The sequence below is a fragment of the Nelusetta ayraudi genome, unplaced genomic scaffold (assembly GCF_046127955.1).
Source record: "Nelusetta ayraudi isolate G7.1 ecotype Tasmania unplaced genomic scaffold, CSIRO-AGI_Nayr_v1 ptg000181l, whole genome shotgun sequence".
Classification (NCBI taxonomy): domain Eukaryota; kingdom Metazoa; phylum Chordata; class Actinopteri; order Tetraodontiformes; family Monacanthidae; genus Nelusetta; species Nelusetta ayraudi.
The window spans coordinates 411,932-425,536 of NW_027466230.1; the positions used below are offsets into that span (position 1 = coordinate 411,932).

Sequence of the window (13,605 nt, forward strand, 5' to 3'; positions counted from 1 at the left end):
AGGTGCGTTAGGCCAGTGATAACGAGGCAATGAGGAACAGGTGAGCTACTCTAATCAACTGGCGCCAGTTCTCTACACAAGAACTGACTGGACAAACACAAAACACAAAACAGACTGAACTAAACTCAACAAAAGATGGGACATGACATTGTTACGTTCTGGTCAAAAGCCATTTCAATTTTTGGCAGCATTTTCGAATTTTGAATGTTAGCGTCGCAGTGCTGTGAAAATGCTATAGCTGTGCCGTGCGTGACTTCAGGAATATGTGAATGCCTTTTTTTTTATTTTTATTTTTTTTATAATGTGACATTTAGATGAATGATGCATAATTTTACAGCACAACAATCACAGCAGTCTTCACAACATTATATATCTTTTTCAAAAAAAAGAAGAAAAAAAACTTTATCACTGATGACTGTTCACTGTTGGGAGAGGCAAACAAGCTATTCTACTCCACATTTTACCACCTCCACACATTTAAGGGATGTGAATTTTAAAACCCTCTGTAGGTGAGAGCAGTAATATTTTTTAAAACAAAGACAATGAAAGAATTAAAGTGTGCAGAAGATAGAAGCAAATAAACCTGAGATAAAGGAAGAAAAATAATATTCATTTTGTTAAAATTTGTCTTTTAAGGAAGGCTTAGTTCATGTGAACCAGCCAAAAAGTACTACCTTTAAGTGATGACCGAAAGCATAATTAGCATTGCAGCATCTGGTAGCTCACAAGTTTTCTTGACAGATCCTCAAAGTTTCCCTCCTTGCAGCATTTATCAAAAACAACTTTCTAAACATACTGCTACTGCATACAGCTGTCTCTCAAATGAACAATATGCCAATTACTAAGCTACTGGTAACCTCAGATGTACACATGCGCAAACTGTCTATAAACTCTGTGCTTGCAGGCAGTGTTGTTTACCTGGGGATGATGGTTGGAGCGTTCTTCTGGGGAGGGATGTCAGACAAGGTGGGCCGCAGACAGTGCCTCCTCATCTGCATGTCCACCAACGGCTTCTTCGCCTTCCTGTCGTCGTTTGTCCAGGGATATGGCCTCTTTCTCCTCTGCCGTCTCGTCGCAGGCTTCGGGTAAGTCTCATAAGGAGGAGGTCATCCTAGGGCTGATGGCCAGGCGTTATTGGGGAAGAACAGCCGCCGCATTATGAGACCGCAAGCCCTCTCTGCAGTATATCCCACATTGAATAGTGCAATAAAAGTTAAGAGTTGAATGTGAAAGCATGACTCTGTTTATTTCTGATACATGATTATTTCTGTAAGATGCTGCTTTAAACGAGAGCAGCTAAGGAAGGTATAACTTTTTGAAATTTGAAAGGGAGTCTGCCTGGGTGATCATTAGTCAGTTTGTTTGGTTGCGCGAATTATAACAGCATTCCTATTTAGCGGTCTCACCCTGGGGATCGATGCTCTCTTCGAAATTGTACAGTTTTTTTGTTATAGGGCTCTATAATGTATAAAGTAAGTTTCCTTTGCTTGTTCTGACACGAAACACTGACGCTCTTTGTGCTCCAAGAGGGCTTTAATGGTGGCTCCCTTAAACGAGTTGAAAAATGCCATGATGAAAAATTGTTCAGTGTTTAGTGTTTAGTTTTTCCTTCATGTGATGCATAAATTCACTTTGCGTCGGATGTAAACAGCTACAATTAAATCAATCTGTTTAAAACCAAGACATATAATAACGAGGCTAATTGATAATACTCATTTCCTTGCCTGTGTCGCTGTCCCTTTAAGAGCTAATTCAGTAATTGCATCTTCCTGCCTCTCCCCAGAGACCTCTAGAGTAATTGGAAGTGCTGTCCAAATTGTCAATGCAACCTGTGCTGCTGAATCATGAGGAAGTGGCACTGAGGACTTTGCTCTGTGTAACACTTGGTCGTGTGTGGCCTCTACCTTTGCGGTCCCTTTTCAGTAAAATCTGGCCATATATTTGGGGAAAAAAACGTAAAAAGAATAGGCTAGTAAGAATAAAGATGAATTTATTTGTTATCACCTTTTCTTTCAAAAGGGCTTGGGCAAAAGGAGTGAATGCGACGCAGTACGTCAAGCCAACATGAGAATGACAGTGTACAGTAAACGTGAATAAATCTCTGATCTGCTCTCTTATTTTCTGCTTTCTGCAGGATAGGAGGTGCTGTGCCCATTGTTTTCTCCTTCTTTGCCGAGGTGCTGTCCAGGGAGAAGAGAGGCGAGCACCTCAGCTGGTTGTGCATGTTCTGGATGATCGGAGAGATCTATGCATCGGCCATGGCCTGGGCCATTATACCGCACTACGGTGAGTCGGGAAAACACACACTGGATCCCTAAGACTTACCGTTGAACACAGTGAGGAGCTGCATTGATTGCATTAGGTTTGGGCAGCAATGGCAAAAACACTCGGTAGGTGATTGCACCCTAAGCTGATGGCAAGATGGCAAGAGAAGCACACGTCCCCGCCATGGCCGTGGGAGGTGCTTTCCTTGCCATGGGGATCAATCACTTAATAGACGTGAGTGGCTGCTGGCTGGGAGAGCCAGAGGTTAAGAGATTAACGCATGCAAAGAGGCCGCACAGCGGAGGGGGACCCGAGGGGAGCTGAGATTTATGTCGTGAGGAAAAACTGAGATGGAGGAGAATGAGCTGCCCCGATCTTCCACGAGCTGTGCTTTTTTGAACCTGCTCTCTCTCCCTTTTTACTGCCTTGTATCTCCTCCTCCTCCTCCTCCTCCTCCTTCTCTGTCCTTTCCCCATCCCGCCGTCTCACTCCGTCCTTCCTTTTATTGCATCTTCCCCCTCCCCGGTCTCTCTGTCTCTGCAGAGTGTTCTTCCTGATCAGGCATAATTAGGTTTTTCTCCTTGCTCTAACGGGACGAAGCTACAGTGAGAGGTGATTTATGGGCTGGCTGCGCTTTAGCCAACCTGTGACGTCAGTCGGAGCGTGTGTGTGCGTGTCTGTGTGTGTGTGTGGCGGCGGTAAGTAGCGTGGTGACGTCGACTGCGTACCGGTCGTCTTGTTGGCAAATTGAAGGCAATAACATCTGACATTGGAAGAGGTCACTCGGGTTATCACGTACACGCGCTCTGGTGCTCCAGCAGCGCGGCGGCACAGTTGGACACACTGCCGGAGACCGAGGCGCAGAGGCGCACTGGTGAAAGCCTCACTGAGCAGTCTGAAAGCAGAGTGGCTCTTCATGAGGGAACTCTGCTGTCAGATCCTCTGATATCGTATTGAGGGGATGGTCGTGGCCTGCCGTCACTCTCATTCTCTCTGACACCCACTACCACTGGGAAGGAGGACTGCACGTCTTCCATATATCCACAGGCAAGACTGCTTAGTTTTATTTCATTTTTTTTTTGATACCAGAAGTACTGCTGCAAGAGCCTTTAAATTAGAAAGTAAAGGTGTGACTTTGCCATAGAAAAGCCCAGACACTGAGGTCAATTCACTGTATACGTTTATTTTTTCCAGTCACCTACTCCAAATGTCTCCCAGGAACAACAAATCCCCTCTCAATCCCCCACCCCAAACACTGAAGGAGGCCTTCTTGACACAGAAGTAGGCTGACAAAGAAGTTTTACTATCTATCTATCTATCTATCTGTCTATCTATCTATCTATCTATCTATCTATCTATCTATCTATCTATCTATCTATCTGTCTGTCTATCTTCCTTCCAGTCTGTCTGGGGGAAGTGAAATGCACAGTAGGCAGGAGTGTGCCACTGCTGACTCAGTCATCCATGGACTACACAGAGTCAATTATGTACATAATCCCCGTAATGAGATTTTCAATGGCAGTGGTTAAACACTAACCCTGAGGGGCAGGAAGCCACACTACATCTTTGTAGAAAAAGGCAATCATCGCCGAACAACTATTTTCCCCTTTTCTCTTTGTCTCCTTACTTGGGCTCTCAGTCACACCACACACGCACACACACATGCGCAAAGACACGCTCACACAGGAACAGAAACAATACAGGCAGAAGAGGATGCCATTATTCCGACTGTCCAAAAGGCATCACTGTGAGAATGGGGAACCAAAGTTTATGTTGTGCAGTGCGAGATTCACTTTCAGCAAAATCTCAAAAGTCTGAAAACAAATGCATTTTAATTGTCGTTCTCTCTGTTTTGAAATGAATTTCTGCATGACGTGTGTTGTTTTTTTGTTTTTGTCTTTTTTTTTTTTTTTTAGCAGGTGACGTTCGCTGCTTTCAGAGCTGGGTTTTTTTTTTTAATGTGCTGTGAGACTGGATCTAAGCAGCTGTTTTTCTGGCATAACCATTAACGTGAACCCCCTCTCCGCCTCCCCCCGGCTCCTCTCCCACGCCTGTTGACAGATAATGGTGCTGTTCCCTTTGGAGCAGCATCTCAGTGAGGCACGATCTGTTGAGGAACGTAGGAGGTCACGACTGACACGACAACCCCTTTTGGTGCTCCCTCCTCCCCGCCAGAAAAAAAAACCCAAAAAATCCTGAAAAACATCAGCTACAAATTCTGCAGTTAATCCACTCAAAAAACCTTCCACAGAAACAAGGCCCTCTTACCCTTTAAAAATAATTCTGTTCACTTTGAATTTTCATCCAACGGTACGTTCCGTCTTGTTCTCGGTTTGCAGGCACAGAAGGGGAAAAGTAAAATTTACGATGTACTTCTCTCTCCAGCATCTCTCTCCCCCTTTCCTCACAGATTGCTTGGATATTTTATATATTATTTTTAAAGCTGACAGGAACAGGAAAATTGATCAAGTGCCATTTTTAACATGTTTTGTGTGTTTTTCCTTGCATTCATGTGTGGGTGGTTGCACACGATTATTGCATTATGTTCGCTGCCTCAGTGTCATCTGCATATGGTAATTTGTATGATTAATTTCAGCGTTTTTTTTTTTCTCTCAGTCGCAGTTTAGTTTTTGCAGGAATGTGTACGTACATGCAGTGCCCCCACCTTGCAGAATGTATAAGTCTCCGCATGCGTGTGTGCGTGTGCATTACGATGATTAATGAGCCCGGTGAAGTGCCTGTGGGCTGAGATCAGGTGCAGCAAGATTTAACTTAGCAGAAAACACTCAATTCCTTCACTACACATTCAATTAACCCGTCCCTTGTGCACTTCTCTCTGCTCCCCACGCGCAGCCATTCATCTCCGATACATCACTCTGCCTCGGCTGCAGAGTGTTACCATTTAAATGGCCCTCTTTCTGCTGCCCCTTTTTGTCCACAGGGTGAGATTCGCATCTAGTCGGTAGAATCAGGCTCAGTCCCTCCCACTCTCTCTCGCTCTGGTATCTGCTCTCCATTTGATTTGTTTAGGTTGCTGCTTCCCAGAAGCATCATTTGGGGACTTATTAAGTACTCACAATTGCTTTTATATACCCGTGTGAGCTGAAGATCAGCTAAATAGCTACCTCCTGGGTGTTTGCGTGTAATTCATCAGTTCACATTATCTACTGTGTTCTGGTTGGACAAGCAAGCTGGTATGACCGGAATACGAAAGTTCTTTGGCTTTGGTTGAGAAAATCAAATCTATTTAAGCATGATTTGAACGTTTTGTTATCGCAGTCAGGCGAGACTGTATGACTTTGAATGTAAAACAACTTGAAAATGCTGAAGCGTGATTTCAAATCGAAGCAAAGTACATGATGAGTGAGCAGAATAGCATTTATCTTTTTTAAGGATTGTAGTGCCGCATTAGATACATAATATATATATATATGTATATATATATATATATATATATATATATATATATATATATATATATATTTTTACCGCAGCAATTTTCTAATCTAATGTAACGTGATGTCAATCAAGGAGTGTTAATCAAAATATCTATTTTTGGTGGTTCATTGCATAATGGTACAAATGATCACATTGTTTTGCGTTCAAGAATTTTAGAAAAAGAGGTAGATCATTACAAATAAAGCGTAACGGGGTGACTTGTGTTTACATTGTTACATAATGTGGCGTCATCACATAATGCAGAACTAGAAAAGGTCTTTTTAGTTGCTGATGAAAGAGTTGTCACTGTTTTTCTATCACCACACTGTAAAAACTTTCACTTAAGAAGCTGACAAAAGCTTTAAGAAAGGTGAATCTTTGTTGTTTTTTTTATGGGAAGTTTTTTCACTGTATCAACTGCATCTCCAATTTGTCTGCCGACAGGTCCACCTCAATGTAGTGGAGTTGTATGGACGTCTGTTTCACTTCTCGCCTGTGCCTCAAAACATCAGTCAAAGCTCCAGTAAAAAAATGTATCTGTATGCTGTTTGTTTTATTGGCTCTCTGTGTTGTGTGCCACTGTGCCCAGGCTGGAGCTTCAGTATGGGTTCAGCATACCAGTTCCACAGCTGGAGGGTGTTTGTGGTCGTCTGTGCCCTGCCCTGTGTTTGTGCGGTTGTGGCGCTCACCTTCATGCCCGAAAGTCCCAGATTCTACCTCGAGGTAATGCTTTTTTTTCCCATCAGGTGGGCACTAAGTAACGCAAAAAGATGATCAACAGCAACGTGTCACTGTAATGACTGTGTTGCTGCAACCGGCTCTGTGAACAAAGGTTTTCTTTTCTATAAAAAGCAAACTATAGTACTATTTACTACAGTAAGCGCTACCAGTTTGTGGCACGGTTGGTCTTTGTGATGTCACAAAAGGTAATGGTACATCATGGATACCTCTCCTGGCTGGAGACAACACTCCCAGCAAGGTGTTTATCCCAGTTTATTCCAACCTCTGACTCCGCCTCACAGCCACATTGTTTTTGTCCACCCCTCAACCTTTGGACACTGATGTATTCATCTTAGCAGGAGACGTGTGTTTTTGCAGGAGGCTGTAAACAGAGTGCTAAATTTTATACTTTTCTGATTTGTTTTCTGTAATAAATCCTGCTTCACTAGAACCTGGGATGGAAAATCTGCAAATTGGTGCAATACAGAATCTTTAAGTACAGCTGCAGCAGTTGGTGGTTACTGTCGTGATACACAGGTCAGTTTAGTTCTACAAATAAAAAGTTCAAATAATAAGTGGACAATGAAAGAGCCGTTTGATCAAACAAAATTGAATGAGTCATCCACAACTTCTGTAGAAGGCAGGCGGACATGTATGCAAAATAGGAGCCTGGAGATTGGTGACTGCAGGTCCACTGCCTCAGGATAATTACCCTTTGAAGTAAAATGAGTCACCGCTGCGTCGCTCATCATTTTGACCCATTAAAAAAAAAATATATATATATATATAGTGATGTGGAGTATATGCTTTTTCAAAACTGTCGCTGTCCCAGAGTCAGAGATTGTTGCTGATCCTACAAATGTATCCCATCTCTCTCTCTTTCTCTCTCTCTCTCTCTCTCTCTCTCTCTCTTGCTCCTGCTCCCGCCGTCCCCCTCCTGTCAGGTGGGGAAGCACGACGAAGCCTGGATGATCCTCAAACAGATCCACGACACCAACATGAGAGCGCGTGGGCAGCCGGAGAAAGTCTTCACCGTGAGTGTTTGTGCCCGCTGTGCACCGTCTTGGCTGTGTTTCCCGGTGCTTAAGGAAGCAAAGAGGCTTACATTCTGCCACCGCCGGCACAGGTTTTAACACTTTCACCAGGCGGGATCATATCTGAATCATGGAGGTTCTGAAAGCTGTTTTGTGTCATTCAGGCTTATTTGCTGCGTTAGCCGCACTTGTGGAAAGCCTCTTAGTCAACATATTTTCTGAATTGATAGTAGACTATTAATAGGAGGGGGGACTCACATGCATTTTTTTAAAAAAAAGCTACCATGCACTTTTATGCAAACATTTAACATGAAAGTCATAGTTTAAGTAAAATTAATATACTTCCAATTGAAAATATTTTATGCTGTAATCCTAAAATTGATCTTTATTTCAAAGGTAAACAGGATCAAGATCCCTAAGCAGTTGGATGAACTGGTGGAAATGGAGTCAGAGTCTGGCAACCCTGTTTCCAAGTTTTTCTTTAGAATAAAGGCCGAAGTACATGGCGTAAGTACCGATTGACTGGGATGTTTTATTTGTGCCGCCTTCACACTGGTGGCATGAAAAAAAAAACACTTCTCCGTCTCTCCTTCAGATCTATGTGAACCTCATGAAGTGCTTCAACTACCCAATGAGGGAAAACATGACGCGCCTGGCGATAGTGTGGTTCACACTCTCATTCGGGTAAGCTTCTTGTGTGTGTCAAAGAGCGATCAGAGAACGCTCAGATAATGGTTCGAGGCACCGAGATCTGCAGCCACATTGTACTCCTCTCGTTCGGATCGCTTGGCTCTGCAGACATTGCATGCTCTCAAAATCAATCATACACTGTGGATCAATAGGACTCCACTGGTGTCACGGCAGGAGCAGAAATGGGAAAGAAATCAGCAGTGAGACCAAGGAAACTGAGACAGAAACTGCAAGTTTCTCTTTGGCTCCTGTCATGTCTTTCCCTTCTGAATGTGATGGACTGCACGTTTTGAAAAAGTGTTTTAAATACTGTTCATATCTAGGCGTCTCTCTCTGAACTCAGTCTGAAGTCAGTGTTTTTTCCTAGACTGTTGATTTTTAAAAACCCTGACTTTTTTTTCCGATGCAGGTATTATGGCCTGTCTGTTTGGTTCCCTGATGTCATCAAACACCTTCAGGCAGATGAGTATGCCACCAAAGTGAAGATCCACAACAATGAAGAGATTGAAAACTTCACCTTCAACTTCACCCTGGAGAACCAGATACACAGGAATGGACTTTTCATCAATGATCGGTAGGACATGTCAGTTTACACCAGGCTTAGTTGGCGGCATTTTAGTTCAGGATCACTAACATATCAGACCTGACTCATCCAGTGTTTTCTGTGGGCTTTAGGATCGCATTGAACCCCATTACCAATCAGCTTGACTTTAGTTTAGCGACTGCGGTGGGTTGCTTCTGAAGGAGACAAAGATGATAATAGGAAGCGACTGCAAGCCTAGCTGCCGCTAAAGGGATTAGCATCGACGCTGCAGTAGCTGTGGGTTTATCAGAGCAGGATGGTAAATTACGTTAAAAGAGGAACATAATGGTACTGAAGGCTTTCCTTGATGGGCAACATTGTTTTATTTCTGGGGTTCAAAAGCACGCATTATAGGTGGCTGCAAAGAAATGATGTGCATCTGATGTCCCCCTTCACACCAACAGGAAGCTATGAGCTGTAGCATGCTCGCTAAACAAGAACTAAAACAAACTGGTCTGCCTTAATTAAAGAGGGTTCAGTGTAAAGGTTTTGCCTCACTTTTTTAAAGACTTGATATTGGCAATTGACCAGATCATCACATGATATAAATCCAGAGGATTTAGTCAATATTTATGTAAAGAATTCCTTGCTGTTAAACATAAACATAGACAGGTTAATGGGCGTGAAAAATATCTGCCCTGCCATTGAATCAATAGACATGTGCTGACTGTTGTGTCCTTTGAAGGTTCATCAACATGAAGCTGAAGTCTGTCACCTTCATCAACTCCACCTTTCGAAACTGCTTCTTTGACGATGTGACATCAGTGGGCTCCTCCTTCCGTAACTGTACCTTCATTGATGCTTTCTTCTTCAACACAGGTGAGCTTCACAACACGTTTCACAAACTGTTAGACAAGACTGTGCCACTATGGTTAATCCTTACTACGGTTGTGGATCTTTTTTGTTAATTACACCAAAACTGTATTTTCTATTCTTTGGCCAGACATCGATGAAACCAAGTTGATAGATGGCACAGAAGTGGTGAACAGTACTTTCACCCACAACAAGATGGGATGCCAGATGACATTTGATGATGACTACAGTGCATACTGGGTTTACTTCATCAACTTCCTGGGGACGTTGGCTGTTCTGCCCGGCAACATTGTCTCTGCGCTGCTTATGGACAAAATTGGTCGTCTGTCCATGTTGGGTAAGAATAGAAGCCACAGATAAGGCTCACATGCACTCCAGTAATTGTTTTATTTTTTTTTTGTATTGACTGTGGGATGTGGAAGGGATTTATGTTATGGATCCATCATTGTTCATGTGTCTGTCATCCAGCACAGTGGAGTAGAGCAGCTATTGATTTTCGTCCCATGATTTATCTGAACATAATTCAGCCCACTATCACTTACTCTAACACTTGCTCTTACTGCTCGTGTGCACCCATCAGGTGGCTCTATGGTGCTTTCAGGCATCAGCTGCTTCTTCCTGTGGTTTGGCACCAGCGAGTCCATGATGATTTTCATGTTGTGCCTTTACAACGGCCTGAGCATCTCTGCCTGGAACTCCCTGGATGTGGTCACGACAGAATCGTTCCCCACTGTTAGGAGGTGAGGCATGAAGATACATTATGCCAGAGACAAACTTAGAAAGATTCAGTCTGTTTTGCCCTGTTAACATTTTTCTTGTTTTCCTTCCCCAGGGGAACAGGGTTTGGGTTCTGCAATGCTCTGTGTAAGCTGTCTGCAGTGTTGGGGAACCTGATTTTTGGGTCTCTTGTTGGCATCACCAAGGCCATTCCCATCCTGCTGGCCTCGTCTGTGCTTGTTGGCGGAGGCCTGGTTGCACTTCGGTTACCTGACACCATGGCAAATGTCCTCATGTAAAAATAACCTGCCATACATTGGTAAAATAAGTTTAAAAAAAAAACAAAAAAAAACATAATAGCAAACTGGGTGGGTCCAGAAGGAGGCCTGGGGAGAATTCAGGCCAGGTGTACAAGAGGCTTGGTGCGTACATTAGATACAGCTGGATAGCATGCAACCTTTTCACTCTCATTTCGTCTCAAACACACAAATTAAGAACCATGCCATTTCTTTTTAGCTGACAGTGAGCTCAGCCTTTCTGTGAATGTATTGTCAGAAGGTTCCGAGCTGATTTGGCTTTCGGCGACTGGCGGCAAACGTCGAGTCCTATGCTTGGTTAAAGCTCAAAAGCTCTTAATATTGATACAGTCTTATTAAGGCAAGCCAGATGGAGAGAAAAGTGAAAAACAAGCTGTAATGAGCGCAGGCAACCTGCTGTGTGACGAGGTGGGGAATAGATGATCAGACGGAGCGGTCACACGACACAGCTGTGTGACAGCTGGCTGGCCCACAGGACCTGTACGTAGGACATCTTGGAGACAGTGGGCAGGAAGTCAGTGTCATAAATACATTAACAGCACACACACACACACACACACACACACACACACACACACACGCACACAAGGTTCTACTTCATGTGTGACGTGTACCTGTCTTAAAATAGGCTGACATTCACCATGTGACCACCTTTTTCTCCCACTCTGCCGCTGAACTCCACTTCACACACAAATTTGTATTTTGCTCAGTGTGACATTTGTTCTGACATCTGCAACCTTTTCAGACTAGATAATTCACATGGTGCACCAAGCCCTTTGCACTACCTACGCAACCGAGAATCAAAAAAGGCCATATTAAGGAAACCGTATTTACTTGTACCAACAACACCGTGTTGGCATGAGGCTGCTTATTATGTTTGACATTGTGTTGTAATTTTTTTTCCCGTCGTTGGTTCTCCAGTTCCACGTGTCGCGTTTGTGTACTAAGAGCTTCTGATTTTTCTTTGTGTTGGATCTTGCTTGTGGCAGTGACGTCGGTGATGACATGTTGTGCTGCTTCCTTTTTGAAATACTGAATGGCCTTTTTTAAAAATGTGCCTCTTCAGAAACTGGAGCAGTCTGCCCAGAGTCATGTGGTGTCCAGAGGACCCCTGTTTGAAGAAAACAGCTAAACATAATCACGGTGGTGTTGTGTGTACGTATATGTGAGATATGTGGCCAATACTTTGCGTTCTTTTTTAGGGTGTGATTTATTTATATTTATTTATTTATTTTGTTTTCATGTATTCTTGTTTGTCTGACATCCCTGTATGGATAGTATTTATTTCACAGAGCGTCCACCTCTCCACAAGTGTTCCTGAAATCCCAAATTAAAACATGAGGTTTCCATGACAATTTATTAGTAACTGAACATCGAGCCACCTTTACATACTGTTGTATGATCAAAGTGACTTTTTGTTGTTGATCATCAGGACAGATTTAGTGTAAAGCAAACACATATATAAATATACATCACACAATTCAGTTCAATTTTGTTTTGACTTTCTTATTTTGACAAACTTTCTCTTTTCATTGTCTTGAATGAGAGCATGCTCCACTTTTACACCATTCAATTTGTCATTTTTATATATTTCTTATTTCTTATTTTGTTTTTTGTTTTTTCAAAGATTGGGTGCATCCTGTCAAGAATATTTGAAACTTGTCGCATTTTTCATTGTCAAAATAGACCCTACCTCTAAAAGATTTCTGATGTTATGGACACTTGCCATTTCTGATCTAACACTGGTCAACTTCAATTGCTTCAGCCTTTTTCAACTTGTGCCTGTGGATTGCAGTTTCTTTCACTAACAACAAGTGTCCCTCCGCTTTCCTCTGCACCTGTAGTATACGTGATTGCAGCAAGAGACTGCTTGTGCACCGTAGTTGGCTCTGTTTTAACAGGTTATTAAGGCTATAAAAGAAAGGAAAAAATTATTAGGAAACAAAAAATGGTATTCTACATGTACATCTCTGTCCATGGACCCAGCTTTTTCTCCGATTTTGTAAAATAGTTGAGTAAAACATAGTGAGGTGCGCTGCTATTGTGGAAGAAATATTTTGTGACAATTTTATTATTTTTGAAAAAAGAACTACTGCAAAATACTTCTAAATTATGCACTGATGAAGAATAGTCATATATATATATATATATAATTTATATATTTACCCAATGAAGGATGGATGGTTGGATGGGTTCAAACTCATTACTGACAAATCTACCTGTTGTGCTATACTGGAGAGAAATCATAAATGTTATGTCAGGTGTGTTTTGGGGTAGAACCTAAAGGAAATGTGTTTATGTATGTACGTGTGTTTGAGAGTGTGTGTGAATGAAGGAAAATACCGTGAGTCGTCGATGCATGACTGTAAATAATGTATATAAAAAGTTGATATTGGTGAATACTTGGGTTATTAAGCATAAGGTGTTTGATTGGCTTGTGTGTCTCCTGCTTTGTCAAAGCGATCATGCCATCTGCTTTAGTACTGTTCAACATCTGTGTGTGCCCTTGGCTTTAAGCCCCGTATTCACTTGTTCCATTGTGTGAGTGTGCGTGTGGGAGAGTTTGGGCCAAACTTGCATGTGTGTAAGAATATTAATTTCCTTTGTGCTCAACCTTGTGTTCGTAATTATTCTGGAAGAAAACAATGGCAATATTAAAATCTTTTGTTGAGGAAAAATGTGAATGTATCACTGTTGTAAGTTATGCTCACCCATTTTTATTGAAGTAATCAAATGTATGTAGAGATGTGTCGCGTGTATCATCATAAAGGCTCGCCAGCCATATGATGGCTGTGCTGTATGTTCAGAGGTCCATATATGTGTGATAATATGTGATGAAATATTTGCCAAATGATGCCCTGTGGAAAATGTAGGAAACTGGAGACGCAGGGGTTGCAGACTGTGCTGCTTTTGAACATATATACAATAAAAAGTTATGTTCTCTGGCAAATAACCGTGGGACACTTTTTTCCCCCCCACACCCTTTGATTGACCCTATAATGGAAATTATTGCTCACTTCCTTCATGA

General features: G+C 42.4%; 1 protein-coding gene across 1 annotated transcript in view; it reads left to right on the forward strand.

Annotated features, from left to right (window-relative positions):
- The window catches only part of sv2ca (synaptic vesicle glycoprotein 2Ca), a 28,307-nt gene extending 14,770 nt beyond the window's left edge, over nt 1-13,537 (forward strand). Inside the window, exons 3-13 of the mRNA XM_076015148.1 lie at nt 905-1,085; nt 2,135-2,286; nt 6,293-6,426; nt 7,368-7,457; nt 7,854-7,964; nt 8,053-8,141; nt 8,557-8,721; nt 9,416-9,549; nt 9,674-9,880; nt 10,124-10,283; nt 10,376-13,537. Of these exons, the coding sequence (XP_075871263.1) occupies nt 905-1,085; nt 2,135-2,286; nt 6,293-6,426; nt 7,368-7,457; nt 7,854-7,964; nt 8,053-8,141; nt 8,557-8,721; nt 9,416-9,549; nt 9,674-9,880; nt 10,124-10,283; nt 10,376-10,559 (1,607 nt within the window). The 3' untranslated portion in view covers nt 10,560-13,537. The remainder of the gene's footprint in view (nt 1-904; nt 1,086-2,134; nt 2,287-6,292; nt 6,427-7,367; nt 7,458-7,853; nt 7,965-8,052; nt 8,142-8,556; nt 8,722-9,415; nt 9,550-9,673; nt 9,881-10,123; nt 10,284-10,375) is intronic.
- Nucleotides 13,538-13,605: the final 68 nt, after the last annotated feature.